This window comes from Lates calcarifer, linkage group LG20 (genome assembly GCF_001640805.2).
Source record: "Lates calcarifer isolate ASB-BC8 linkage group LG20, TLL_Latcal_v3, whole genome shotgun sequence".
Lineage (NCBI taxonomy): Eukaryota > Metazoa > Chordata > Actinopteri > Centropomidae > Lates > Lates calcarifer.
Window position 1 is genome coordinate 7,047,965 of NC_066852.1, and position 15,525 is coordinate 7,063,489.

At 40.2% G+C, this 15,525-nt stretch overlaps 1 protein-coding gene across 1 annotated transcript; it reads left to right on the top strand.

Moving 5' to 3' along the window:
- Window positions 1–60: 60 nt before the first annotated feature.
- On the top strand, window positions 61–14,203 carry LOC127139022 (C2 domain-containing protein 2). The gene is made up of 13 exons (XM_051078461.1): window positions 61–882; window positions 1,329–1,424; window positions 2,996–3,115; window positions 5,298–5,399; window positions 5,651–5,764; window positions 6,974–7,082; window positions 8,771–8,879; window positions 9,012–9,076; window positions 9,194–9,309; window positions 9,393–9,561; window positions 9,982–10,223; window positions 10,680–10,947; window positions 12,059–14,203. Exons 1-13 carry the CDS (start codon window positions 607–609, stop codon window positions 12,277–12,279), a joined length of 2,007 nt encoding a protein of 668 aa, XP_050934418.1. The 5' UTR covers window positions 61–606; the 3' UTR covers window positions 12,280–14,203.
- The last annotated feature ends 1,322 nt before the right edge of the window (window positions 14,204–15,525 follow it).

Below are 15,525 nucleotides of genomic sequence, written 5' to 3' on the forward strand. Positions count from 1 at the left end.
CTCGCTTTTGTCGCAGTGCATTCTGGGAATTACAGTTTGTGCCACATATCCGTAACTTAGTCCAGTCAGACCGAGTCCAGGGGCCGGGACAGCACTCTCTGTGTTCAGGATGTTTTCCCGGAACTCTTGTTCAGTTTCTGGATATCATCTGGTGGAGCGTAACCGCTGACTTTGGAAATAACCTTTGTTTGGGAAACTTTAGCGGCTCCGTAGCTAATGAAGAATAGCTAGTTAAGCGAACCGTGGCGAAGATTAGCTAACTAAGCTAACAACCATTTTCAATGAGAGGAGGAGAGAGTGTTACTCTGCAGGGTTTGTTTGAACCCACAGACTACATTTAGCTGTTTGACAATGGTTTAGGTCTCCACAGCCACCTTGCGTTGTATTGGACCTGTATATATTGTTTAAAGGCTGCTATAGAGTGTTGCAACATGGATAGTAATAAGCATAATTTGTTTTGGGGATTGAGATCTGCGCTGCTATCAGTTGCCAGATATTGCCTTCATTGATTTCGCCGCTCCCTGACCAAATAAATACTATGAGGTTGCCAGGAAATTTCTCAGAGGAGGTGTGTTAAGCTGTGATCATCGTTTTCATTCGCAAAGAATGTCCGACTTGGAAAGTTCATATTTTGGTTTAGAGGATCCGCAGTGGCTATGCATGGTCACACTATTCATCGCATCCCTGGTTACTCTGATACTGTATTTCATACAGTATTTCCAACAAAGGGGTGTAGGAAATCAGCAGAGAACGGCAGAGGACAATGCGGCGAAGGAGGAAGCCGCCGCTCTGCTGGAATGGGCGCTGTCACTGAAAAGCTGGAAAAGTCAGTGGAGAGGAGCCTGGTGCAGGGCTTTGAACGACGAATCAAGGAAGCGTGGGGTAAGTCTCATGACCACCAAGTCACCACCCCTCTCTGTGGCAGGTGACTTCAATAAAGAAAGTGCAGCTTGGCATAGAAAATCAATCAGTCTATGCTCTCATACAGTTAGCCCCTGAAGACTTTTGAGGACTCAGTTACTTCAAATATCACCCCATCCTTTGACATAAGACGCATTTTTGGTGATTGACATCAACACTTTCACTCTATTGTGGCTTCTATGTAATGCACACTGAGTAGTGTAAAATTTGCATCTTCTTGAATCACCCCTGAGCTATGTGCATTCTTGTTCTGTTCCTCAGAATAATCAAGTTGGAACACAGCCTCTGTGATACATTACAGCCCAGATCATTGCTCATTTATTGGCAACAAATTAATTTTCCTATTCTGTGAGTAGTGTAATAGGTATTTGCTGTGGTTTGAATGTTTCTGTCTTCTTCCTCATCAGGATGCTGTCCTGTTGACATTTGAAGAGAATGGTCTTGAGGCATCAGAGCTCACGGTCAGCCGTGTGTCCAGCTTTCAAAAGTCTGCCAGGAACCAGGTATGTGTAGTCATGAAGTTAGTTTGTTATGAATGAAGTTAAAGGGCTTTTGCTTGACAGCAGAATGCCTTTATGCTGTATGTTTATGGCTGTTTTGTGCTGTCTCCTACCAGTAATCAATGAATACATTTTTCTGGGAGATATCTAGATCACTTGTGTTCTTGTTGAGTGCTTGTGCTGTGTTCTCTTCCTCCACTAACCTGAAAATGATCATTTATTTTCCATGGCAGCTTCAGCATTCATCTGGATTACATCAGCAGACACTTTATAGATTTCTAATTTCCTTGCTTATGTAGTTTAATGACAAAGGCTCTCCCTCAAATCAATCTCCCCTTCCGTAATTCATTTGAGAGAGAGCTTTTCTTAAACCACTGCTGCATCACACCCTGCATTAGACAAGCACTAACTTATCAACTCTTCATCTTTGATGTAGACATTTCCCCCAGTAATTTTGATTTGGCAAATTAATCTGCTAGAATTTCTTTTCTGGTGTCCACATTCTCATTACCAAAATAACACGATGAATGAGTGTTTGTGCTTGAAAAAGGCTGCAGAACCCTTGCACTTTGGATGCTTCTTTTATCAGTCATACAGATTATGTGCCAACGTGCTGCAGAATGTGTGTAAAGCAAACTGCAACCGACAGGCTTTCATTTTTTAGAGAGGTCAGATAGGGACAAATTGCTGGCTATGTTACTGGCCTGGTGGGCTTTGCTGAGCTCCCAATGCAAACTCAGCTCTTTCTTTGTCATCATCGTGATATGGACCAAAATACCAGGTGTTCTGTTGGTGAATGTGTGTAGTTTAATGAACAGAGGCTTATTTTTACCCACATGCTGTATGTGTGTGTGTGTGCGCGTGTGTGTGTGCTTTAAGAAGCTTATTTATCTGTCAAGCTCAGCACTAAGGAGGAGCAGGCAAACAGGAATGCATCAGCACCTATGTTTATGTTTCAGTTTCCTCTTACAGCAATCTAATACCAAACTGGACAAACCCATTCACTCTAAATCAGAATGAATTCACTGAATATATGTTGCTGTAACGTGACAATTTACCATTGTGTGGTAATTTGCTCTGTTAAAGCTATGTTCCTTTTCAATGAAGGTGATAAGCTCTACTCACACATGATTGAATCTGTTGATTATACCCTGGGAAGCTAGTACACATGTTCTCCTCTTTTTTCACATTTAAATGTGAACTTCTAAAGCAAATACTTTGTTTGAAATTAAACTAGTTTCACCAAAAGTCAGTCTGGTAAACACTATGTTGTAAACACTGTGTTGTAAACACAGACTTCTACGCTCACTGGATTTATTTCAGTCTGTTTGTGTCATAGGTTTCTTGTGTAAGAATCTCCACACACAGTGACATGAATCTTTATAGTTCCTTTCACACATGTATTGACACACCGCACCTTACAGACTGTTACAAATTCTTTCCCCTCCTGTTTGAGTTTTCATTTGACGTGGTCTGACTACATCCGACTTACATGGGAATGCTGCCACTGCTTAAGCTTTTACATTCTTAGTAGATTTACATTACACTGATGTCTCACTTTGTCTTCTCAACAGGCCGCTTGCTGCAGTGTGGTTGGGGAAAAGCTTCAGTTCTCTCTCAGTGCAACAATGACAGCCATGGCTACAGCAGATCCTTGTAAATACACAGTCTGTATATCTCCACTGGAGCTGCAGGTAAATGCTTTATGGTTGGTCCTGTTTCATGAAAGAATACAGTACTCATCTGTTCTTTTGTGAAACACCACTTTAACACCAAGGCATCGGGAGAAGAGTTACATCCTTTGGCAGTCATTGTGGTTTAGTTTAATGGGAGATGTTATTAAACATGATTTGCTGCCCAGCATTGGCTCTCAGCTGGCAGCAGCATTAGATTAAACGATTGGGGTATCTTTCTGTGCTTGGCAAATGTCCAGAAGACCTCATTAAAACCACTGTCAGGCCCTTTTCCAGTAAGGAAGGCCCACTTTGTCAGAGGCCTTTACAGGACTGATGACACACTGAAGTCATGGCACAAATGACAGATGATTATTTGTTCTTACCTGGAAGTTACAGTCATGTATTTGATTTGTCATGTTCAAATCTCACCTCTGCAGTAAAATATTCCATCAGCCCACCCACAGAATTCCCTCTTTAGACTTGGATGTAGTGTTGAAAGGAAGTGTTGGCATATGTAATGGGGAGAGTGCATTAGGCTGTGGTCAGCTTTTAGCATGTTCTTATGTTCAGTGTTAAATCTTCACTAATGTATGGATACAAGCAGCTATACAAGCTAACCAAATTGTATTAAGGCTATATTTAAACCTTTAAGGTGCTTGTAACCCCTCTTGAGCTCATTGTGCCATAAATACAACCAGAGTCAGAGGCTACAAAGCTTAAGTCAGGATTATAGTTTGTGGTGTTTTTGTTTTGGTTGTGGGTCCGTTGTTGTTGCGGGAACATAAAGGAGGCCCATTGTCCTTTTTTTACTCTCACTGTTTCAGCTTAGTCTGGAAAAGTCAGAAAGCCCTTTTAAAATGTCTCCTTCCGTCCGCTGGAACATTAGTTGGCTTTTGACAGAGGTCCAAACTAGAATGGTCCTGGCTCGTCCTGGTATGAGTGCAGGGATATGTGAGTGTACTTTGTCCTTTAACACACTACTGCACTGCATGGCCTGTTGCAGGTGATGAGCGATGCACATGTGACGTGTGTCATGCTAATGTGTGTGTCATGCTAATGCAGTATTCATTTTTGACATGCAAATACATTATATATCTGTTGTATGACTACATACCAGGTAGTCATACAACAGATAGTCTCTTACCTATTTTGATGGTTGATAGCCTTCTAGTTTAAGATGTTTGTATAAACTGATCCAGGTCATATCAATGTAAGCTCTGATAAATTTTCTTCTGGATCCATCTCGGCATTCTTATTACTATCTGACAAGGCCTTTGTTTGGCATCACATAGGCGGCTGTTCTATCTTACACTGGAATCCAGGCATGCTGGGACAGGATGGCCCAGTCTGCTTTCTCTCTCTCCCTCTCTCTCTCTATATATATATATATCTCTCTTCTATCTTCTTCTGTCTGTTCTCTCTCAGATCAGCTTGCTCATATTCTCTAAGAAACCTCCTCTCTGTTTGTCATGTAGACAGAATGTATTTGTTGTAGAGGGTTTGGTGTTAACAATTGTGTTATTTTTGACATTGAAAATGGAGATAAGTCACTTTCAAGATTTTATTATACTGAGTGAGTATACAGGACATGGTTTCAAAGAATACATTTTCATCAAACAAAGACAGTGAACTAGTAATCTACTTGCAGAAATCATTCCTCCAGTTTTCTTCATATCAGAATGCATCCCAATACAAATTTTAATTCCATCCAAAGTCAGAAACACATTGACAGCATTATTCATGATGTCAAACAAGCGTCTGCAGTTTTGAGTTAGCGTAGCAACAAATCAACGATAACTAATCCACAGGGATGAATTATTTCTAATGGCCTGAGAACTGGAGCAATGGTGACAGTTTAGCGCTTGTTTAGTATTTGGAGATTGAGTCATCAAACAACATAGCCACAACAACAGACTGATTCATTTTCAAGTGAAGAAGCCCACAGGAAAATGTGAGAGCGCTTTATGATTTGTGGAATATTTGGAAGCCACAATGAGCCTTTGATTTAGGTCTCCTACCCACCACCCTTTAAATATTTTGTTTAAAAACATTTTGAAATTCATTATGTTGTTGTTGATATGTGGAGGATCCATTTTATTTCATGTTCATTTAAATATGACTATTGATTTACTATACACGAAACTGTATTACCTATGACTATGACAAAAGATATCATGATTTTCTCCTCTCTGTTCCTCAGCTTGATCTACAAATGCAAGAAGCTGAAGATGAGGTCAAAGTGAACTGGACAGTGTCTCACCTGGAAACAGGGGAGCTGCAGGTGACGCCCACCTTCACCCAGGTAACTCTAGATCTGCAGATAATGTGACAAACCTGTTTGTATAAGTGCTGATACACTAAGAAGGTTACCACTACCTACCAAAAGAAATTTACTGTTGAATTTATCCTATAATAAACTGAATGTGGGTCTGTGATAATTTATCTCTATAGGAATTCATTTATGTAATTTTTCATGTTTGTTAAGTCATTTAACACAATTAATATGTTTTTATTATATGTATGATTTTTCTTATATCCTCATGTCTCTCTCAGGACAATGACAACACCAGTGTAGCAGCCATAAAGGAGCAGCTGAGGCAGCTGTTATGTGTGACGCGTCCCTCTGTGTTACTGAGCTGCAGGCCTGCTCAGGCCTCAGAGGTCAAGGTGAGTGGAGGAGTCATGTCTGACGCATGACTTCCTAATAGCTGCCACACAAGAACGCCATGCAGGCAAGTGTGTGTAGGTCTGTTCTTCCAGGTTATTGTTATTGCAGTATGCTGCACTTTGACAAACCACACTTTAATCTATACTTTCTCTGAAGATGACCGTTTGATTGACTTGAATCGCAGCTATGATTCTTTTCATGGGTTATTGCAAATATGTTAAACCTGCTGAGCCACTGTCTTTGCAAAAGTGTAAAAGGGTCATGAATGCCTGATTAAACCCCCAACCCTTAAGTCTAAAGAGTAAATTCACCATAGTTTATAATGCTGACATTCATTTATAAAAACATTTTTACTGCTCTTGCACAGCCATCACATGATGTTGCGTCATGTGTTTCTGATTTGATCACACATCATGTGTTCACAAGCTGCAAGAATTTTTGGAGTAACAGCACTTCATATAACATATTTCTCACATAAACATACTCTGGCATGATTTTCTGATTACAACTCAATTATCTGCCGTAAACAGAGAAGAGGCCAAAGTTAACATTTCCTTTTTTGCTGTGAAATGGACAAAAACTGGCAAATTGCTCATCTGAGAATCCATAACCAGGACATGTTGAATTAAATTGTTGTAAATTAACCTAACACCTAATTATTACAGCACCATTTGAGGTAATACCTACCAACGCCTCATGTGGTTTAAAGTTTTGAGAATCTGTGAGCTCCTCATAGTACTACGTAACCACAGTCAGTCAAGAGGTTCAGCCAAGCCATTTATCTTGATCTGTAAAACAGCATACAGACTGATATCCTCAATCTCTGCCTACTTTATCTTAGAACTTGATTTTCTGATCTTTCTACTTCTAGTGCAAATCATCCATGTTCATAATGGAAATTTAATGCAAATCACGGACAGGAGCCCATTCTGTCTGTAGGGTTGTTTTCCATAGATCCCCTGCCTCCCATGCAAACTATTATTTATTGTCTTTTTCACAGTGATTATGATGAATACACCCCTCTGAAATTAATGGTACAATTCAACCAAATGAAAAGGTTTTTCAGATTTAGTTTTCCACCCCTGTGATGTGATTACAGCACTCTGCCACTTCTACATGAAAAAGCTAGGAATAGAGTACTCTGCAGTGTCTCAGTAGATCAACATTGTTATGTTACAGTTATTCACTCACTATGGTCTCTTCAATAGGAAGCCCAAAACAAAGCGGTTTCACCTCCAAAACCCCCCCGTGCCCACGACTGGAAGCTGCTGGTGAAAAACATCCGGGTGACGCTCAATCAGGAGGAGGATGCTGCAGGTTGGATGTTTATCTCCTTAGTCATTTAGAATTACCCATTCACATCTGTCTCTCAGAAGCACAGTGGTCAGCTACATCACTGAGCCATAAAGCCAGGTCATTGTAATCAGTTCAAAGATATGCAAACATTTTACAGTGCTATAAAAGATTATTTTGATATTTTTCCAGCTAGCTGGGCTCTGTCCAAAACTAAAACCACCTCCAAAGCTCACTAATTAATGCATTATATGTTGTTTGTTTAATCCATACAAATACCCAAGTGTAAAAATGACAAGTTTTGGCAGTATGGAGGTGTGTGTGCCGGCAGCCAGCAGAGACTTTAGAGAGTTACTGAGCCTGGCCAAGGAATAGCCTGGCACACAGTCCACTTTGGTGTAGATCTCATAAACTCTCAGCTAATAAGCTAATAAGCATATTGCCCAACATGTTAAGCTATTTCTAAAGCTAATTGCATTGCCAATCCAGGATGTAAAGAACAGGTTTTACCAAAGTTGACAAAAAAAGCTGCATTTGGTAAATCAGCATAACAGTAACTGGACTGTTAAAGCAGGTCCTAGCTTTGTCTGTTTTATCAGGTCAAGTTCACAATATTTAGTTAAGACTCCTATAGCAGCTAATTTGTCTCTGTCATTTAGTGTTGTAAACCATGACTTTATTCAACTTTAATTTTTAAAACCTGCAGTAACATACTGTCTGCTGTAGCTATTTATCATATTTTTCTCATATCAGTATTTCAGTATTACTCCGTTATCATTTTAGCGACTGTTTTCAGCCTGGCTTTTGTTGATTTTGCCAACATAGACTGTGCGTCTTGTTCAGAGGCTCTTCAGGAACACATTGTGTTTCAGATGCCCTTCAAAGGTAGTAATCTACTGGTCAAAACTGATCATATTAATAATACATCCACATCAGTATCACCACACCCTGTGTGTAGGCACAGACCTACACAAAATTGAGTTTCTTTTATGATGAGAGTGAAAACAAATCACCTGTGTGTTGTCAGTCATAACACTAGAGGACAAGATGTTTTGAGCTGATAAGAAGCTGTTAAAACCACTGTCTAGTGGTGAAGTCTTAGATCAGGAGGAACAACTTTGTTTTGGTACTTCCTGTGATGAGTCATTCTCTAATTGTGAGTCAGCAGTTGTCAGGGCATCTTATTAAGTATTTTGCTTGTCACGGAACACTGCAGAGCGGAGACATGACACAGCATTCAACACTTCACTCTCTGTTTCCCTTCCTTTAAGTGAAGAACAGTTAGCTTCACTTGTGACACTTCCTGTCTTCAGACTCTGTCTTAAGGTTCTTGCCAATGTTGCTTTAAAAAAGTGTTCTCATAGTATTTTAGCTTTTCTTGTGGCCAATAGAGTTCAGATTTAAATTGGCTTCATTTGCCTTTGCTCACCCTTGCATGTCGTGGAAGAGCTCTAAACCAGTTCTTTGTGAGTCTCCTCTAACATATGCATAATATATAATGTACAGTTTACAATATGGGCTGGATTCCCCTCTGTCCATTAAAGTGAAGCAGCAGAAGTGACCATAGCAAAATTTAATCTTGCAGCAGCAGATTTTATTTGATCAGCCTGTCAGCAGCTTTTAGAATGAATTTACACTTAGCTCTTGGACCATACACAGTGTTTTTTATTCCTGTGATGCAAACTGAGATGTTTTTTCGGCTGTGTTTGCAGGCAGCATGAATCCTCTGTGTGTGCTGCAATTGGATGATCCTCCACAGAAGTTTAACACCTCTGTCTTGAAAAACACAACTAATCTTGCCTGGGACCAGCCGTTTATCTTGTAAGTTTTACTGCAGAGCACCGCAAACCACTGCTGTCTTTGATATTATTTTTTGTTTATTTGTTGTTCATTTGCAGCCCATGCATATTTTTTCCCTTTTTTCCTAAAATGTTTATTTCTCTATCTCACCAGTGAATTGAATGGACGATCAAAAGAGCTCAGTATTCAGTTGATGAATGATGGACAACCTCAAGAGAGTAAGAAAAAGTCCAGAAAGTTTTAATGACAAAGATTTTTTTTTATTTTGTTCATGAGCTGTGACTGTCACATGCTTTGGTACTGCCAGACTAAATGAGGTGTTCTCTCTTTGTTAGAGTCCTTACTCGGTCAGTTGTCAGTGCCTTTTGATCTTGTAAAGAAGCAGCCCAAAGGACAGCAAACATTTGCACTCATGACCAAAGATATGGTGACCGGATCACTTACTACTGACGTAAGACCCTAATTTTTTTATGTACCTAAGGTATTTATTTGCACAATGTTGGAATATTAACTGTGGGGGATTGGATTCCTCAGTTTACCTACCTGGAGCCCAGCGAGGTGAGGTCCTGGCATCCTCCAACCCCAGCCTCCAATAAGAGGGTGGAGATGGACCGTACAGTCATGCCCTGTGGCACAGTGGTCACCACCATCACGGCAGTGAAGAGCAAGCCAGGTCGACCACTCCCACAAGGACTCAATATAGGTACTGTACAACATTGACGAGGATGGCAGCACTTTCCTCAGTGAAGACATTTGCCCCATTATTGATATATAAAAGAGACATATAGAGGCACTTCTGTTTCTTTTTATTCTAGTATTCTGTTCCTCAAAGGTTTTCAGTCATTCAGTAAAATACCCTGTCATGCTGGATGTAGTGATGGAAGATTTGTTACAGAAATTCACAGTGCAATGGCACACTGGGACAGTTGAATAAAATGGAGCCTGTTATGTTATTAGCTTCACTTTTCCTAGTATGACAAGTCAGCTGCAATGAAAAGGGCCACAGCTGTAACTGGACCACAGCTGAAATTACAGTCATTTTTTCCAGCTGTCAAATCTTAACAATTTATGCATTGAATTTCCATTATACTCAGTCGATTTAAATACCTTTGTGCTCCCTCAGATCCTGCCCAGAAAGCTGTGACCAACAAGCCCAAGCTGTCTGAGCGGCGTGTTTCAGAGCAGGCCTCTATGTTGGGCACCACGGTCAGCAAGGCCCTGTCCTCCTCTGACACCGAGCTGCTGATGCTCAATGGCACAGACCCGGTGGCCGAGGCCGCCATCAGACAGCTCCACCAGTCTGCCAAGCAGAAGCTCAAGTCCCCAGTGAAGAAGAGTACCATCATCATCTCTGGCATTGCCAAAGTAAGGATGAGCTCATGTATTAGATCTCATCTCCCCAGTGGTGCATTATACTGTCTCAGCATTATATTGTTATTCTTTCACTTAGGCTGAACAGTTTTACTCTGTATTTGAAATGCAGGCTTTTAATTAAGTGGGATTGCATAGAAGCCAAGGAGTGCCAGATTCCACCAACACAAACACATGAATTGTTGTGTTCCCTAAACTGTGGTTTATCATGACTGAGGAAAGAAATGCATCTTTAATGAAACAAGGTTTATTTTGTTGAAGTATACTTCATGTGTTTGTGATTAAAACTGGACCTTCCAGTGGAAAAACAGTTTGCTAAATCCCACTGCCATCCTCTGGCCCAAATTACAGGGGGGGGGTCCTGAGAGCTGCCAGTGCATTTTTTTAAACTAAAGGAAAAGAACACCACTTTACTAGAAACTGATTTTAAATATGTGAATACTCCTCCAGACACCCTTGTCTCAGGATGATGAGCTAGCTCTGATGGTGGGCTATGCTGCAGCAATGGATGCCTCGATGTCAGAGGGCAGCTCCACTCAGGATGTGACCACAGCAATTGCATCTGGGACCAGTACCGTTCCAGACACATCAGAGCCGCAGGAAGGCCCCAGCGGAATCGGCCGGCCTCCAGAGGACTGGGAGAGCCAGACGGGGGAGGAGCTAGACCATACCTCACTATCCATGTGTGTGTCTGAGGTGAACTGCAAGAAGAGCAGAGGTGAGAGGTCACAGAGGGAACTCACTGACCATCCCAAGCCATGTGCAACTGTGGATGGGCATGATGGCACTGCTGGTGCTTTACAGGATTATTATTCTACACAGTAAATCAAATCTTACTTTAAATCCTCTAAAACCACTTGTCTCTATGTGGCTGTTTTTATGGCCATGTGTTTCTCCTCAGTGATGTAGTCTGTTTTGTGTTCTTCTCTCTCTTTCTCTCCTACTGTGACAACCTTTCCTTTCTGATCTATCATCACTGCCATCTTAGAGGAGAGCAGTGCTAAGCACACATTATGTCCAGATGAGTAAGTTACTTTGTGAGTTACTCGTAGTATCCTCAGTACTCTAGTATGTGTAGTTTCCACTGGCAGTAGAGTAGATAACATTGTTTTTCTGCAATGTCAGATTCATTCTGTATTTAATGTAAAATTAGATCGTGTAGATGCTTTATTTTAGAATTGTTGTGGGGCTGCACAATATAGACAATACTAATAACAGTTATTTGAAGTATAGTATATTGTTCAGCCTTTTGGTGTAGGAATCTCTTATGTGAGGAGGATACTGATGTGTCTGTCTTCACTGTTACTTATTAGTTTTCGTAGTGCTGGTTTATATCATCCTAAACTAATCCACAGATTCTGAGGAAACCCCTAAAACTCCTTATGTGCTGAAAGGAAGGAATGATGCTTGCAGCCAGTTTGGACTATGTGGCTGCTCTCTGTTGGTACAGTTCAGTTATGTGTTAGCTGGTAATTAAACACAATTTTACAAGTCAGAGTGTAAGTGTCTAAAGCCTGACCGAGCCTTTTCACAGAGGAAAGACTTCTTGTCAAAGGGGGAATAAATAGTATGTTTTTCTGTAACATACAGTGTAACATATATACCAGGTTTTTTCACCACCAATAACAATTTCCATCTAACACAAGCTCTGTGCCACTGCTGCTTCAGCTGTCTTCAAATTACTGCCACTTCAGATACTTCAAAAAAAAATACTGAATGTGCCTGAAGTTTTTTATCATTATTTTTGCCTTGAGTGATGTCAACTTGACCCAGTCCTTGTCTTACTGTATCTTAAAGAATGTTTCCTGTCCTTTGCTTGTCTGCTACAGGCAGCTTCCTACAGAAGAGTGCCAAGCTCTTCTTCCGGCGGCGTCACCAGCGCAAGGACCCGGGGATGAGCCAGTCCCACAATGACCTGGTTTACCTGGAGTCTCCAGCCGCGGTGGAGCGGGCCAGCCGAACAGCCACGCTTAGCCGAATGCTCAACCGCAAGAGTAAGAGTAAGAGCAAAGCCAACGGCTCTACCTCCATGGGGGAGCCACTTGCGTGACCCCCAGCCCCCCCTTTCTCACCTCAGTCCCTCCCACAACAACTACCATCTCTGCCTCCACCTCAAACTTGCACTGGCAAACCTCCTGGCTAACCTACTCCCCCTAATGCCCAACTTGCATACTGGGGCCCCTGTATTGTGAATGGGAGAGCTGCACAAATGGAAAAAATATCCTCTTTTATTGCCATATCCTGCTTAAGTGCTTCCTATAAGAAGCAGACATTCCACTAAAGGCAAGTGTGTGCATGTGTGGATGAAGGTATCCTGTCCTGGATTGATGGCATTTCAGAGGATATTATTTTGCATGTTTCTTTTATTTGATTTTATGCAACATTTCTGAAAAATCTTTAAGTGCTTTTATGGCCTTTGTGATGGACAGAAGGGACTGGTGTAGGCCGTCGCTCTCACTGAGGGTAAAAGGGTAAACTCTCCCTGCTTGTAAACCGTATACTTTCCTACGGTGGACCAACAGGACCAAAGAAGAAGAGCAGAGTGGTATTTGTATGATTTGCACAATGTTAGTACCTTTATTTAAAGTGCAATGACAGGAGCTACTCTTGTGATAGAGACTCTTCTGTAGTTCTGAGTCATGTTGAAAACATTCACAAAGGGAGAAGATCTTTTCACTGCACAACTAGTGCAAATGGGAGATAGTAATATGACTACTTTTTGACACTAAAAATATGAAATATGATATTTAAATCAAGCATCAACATTTTTTTTATTCACTTAAAATACTTGTAATTTTATTCCTGATAAATAATAAACAGCTACATGTAACATGCATATAAAAGCTGTACTACAAAGCTATCCAGAAAAAAAGCAAGCCTTATGTTTAGCAAAGATATCAAGTTAGTTGTGATTGGCTTGTACAGAGGTCATGTTATCATGCACCACCAGCTATGAAAATAAATTAACACCCTTCAAAAAAGAAACAGTGACACTGAGGCTAACATGAAACTTTAGCTATGTATGAGCATTTTATGTTCACTCCTCTGTGCAGTGTTTTTTAAATTATATGCAACTTTCTTCTTTGTCTTCCCTAAAGATCCCTCCTGTACACTACTATTATCAGCAGGACTGTTAATGTGTCTAAAGGGAACGGAATGAACCTTTATCCAGGGACTGTGATGTTAGACTCAGCCATCCTTGTCGCATCACACACTAATGAAACTTCTATGCTCATATCGATCCTGCATTTCATCTGAATGAAATCCTCAATCTTTCATTTAATGTTTTATTGTTTTGTTTTTTTAAAGATGTAGCTTTGAACACATGAACAAGAGAACATGTGAATATGTTTGGGAGCAACCAAATTGTTTGGCTGCTTTTTTTTTTTTAATCCAGCTCATGATTGTATTTTTTTTCTTTTTGCTGAAGACATTTCTGTATATCATGTTAACTACTGTCTCTTCAGGAAGTTACTGCTCAGAGAATTGATGCAGCACAGTGACAGAACAGACTGCCTTACAGATATTCTGAGGATGTTGTCACAGTCAGCTGGTCGAGGCTTGTTCCTTGACTCAATGTGATTTTTTTTTTTTTTTTTCCCCCCGGGGCTGCATCCACCATCAGACCAGAGAACTGAAGGACTGTAGCACGCTGTTGGAATGGCTCTGAGTGACGAGCGTGCCACCGTGTTCCTGCAACATCGGCAGTGTCTATAATCAAGAAGCCTATGCACATATCTGTTAACTGAGTGTTCTCATTATTAGACTACCTGAGATTTAAAAACACTTACTTACTGTTGGTGACAGGGCTCTGCAGATACAGTGTGGGTTGTCTTCGTGTCTGAGTATTCACATGGTTGAGCTATGATCCCTCCTCATCACCTGCTCTCTTCCACCATCATTGACTACAGTCTGTTGTTAAAAAATAGTCAAAAGCAAAGATTCAGACTGAATAAAATCCTCTAACCATAAAACGGGTTGTTTTAATCATGCTCAGCTTCAGAGCCCTTGCTTCAGGCAGCTTGTGAGCAGTGCTACAGTTGTACATTCAGGGAGCAGTAGGGCTGTATGTGATTAATAAACTGCTTCCTGATGTTTTTTATTGGCATCGGTGCACAGAAACTGACTGACTTCACTGTTGTTGCAGGATGTCAGTCAGTTCCCTGCAGGGATTGTAACGAATATACATATCAAGTTACTTTCATTTTCAGCAATGAATATGAATTGAATAACTGAGATTGTGGTGCCACTTTGAATGTCCAGTGCTAATGTGACTTGAAAATCTCTACATGTTGATATGCCATTTTACTTTTATTGTATTACAGAAGCTTTTGTTCATGAAGGATCAACTATATCCCACTTAGATGGTTGAATGTATCAAGGTTTTGAGGTTCTTGAGTTTTACTTGTGTATTTCCATTCAGTGGTACTGTATGCTTCTACTCCACTACATTTATCTGACAGTTGTAGTTACCAATTATTTTGCAATCATATCAATCATATAAAACATAATCAGCTTCTAAAACATGAAAAAATGAAAACCTCCAATAGGTTGTTTTAGTCTTGAACTGAGTCTTTATTTATCAAAGTTTTATTAAAGTTTTTATTTTCTTATAATCAGTAAAAAAAAAAAAAAAAAAAAAAAGATTCTGTCAATGTTGCAGGAATATTTGTAATCAGTTGCTGAATTTTCAAATGTGAATATTTTTATAATTCCAGTGCCTCCAGCTACATTATTTGTTCTTGTTTAAAGACACAGACACTAATTCCCAGAACTTCTTTAAACAATTTAAATGAAGGGATGAAATATTCTCACTGCATTGCAGAATAAGGCTGTAGGACTAATCTACAGACAGAACTTCATAGAGCTTTATAACAGGTTTAATAAGTGATGTTTTTGCAGGTTAAAACTTGTTCCACCTCAAATAACTCAACAGATGCTTACACATTAACATATCATTTATTTTAGTTCTATAATATATATAACAATAATATATAGAACAGTATGAAAGGGGCCACTTGGCATGATGATAAACTTTTGTTAGTTAAAAGTACATTTTGATGGTGATACTTCTGTACAGATTTTGAATGCAGGTGGAGTATTTTCAGTCACTGTTGTCTTAATACTTGTAAGTAAGGGATCTGGGGATTGTTACCACACCTGTGTGCTATTTGGTAAAATCAGCCAGTGTAGTGTAGATTTATGTCGTGATTCATAAAGCCTCTACTCAGACATGTGTCATGTGTAACCTGGGTGTGATGTACACCATTACTAATATTAATTACCATTAAAAATA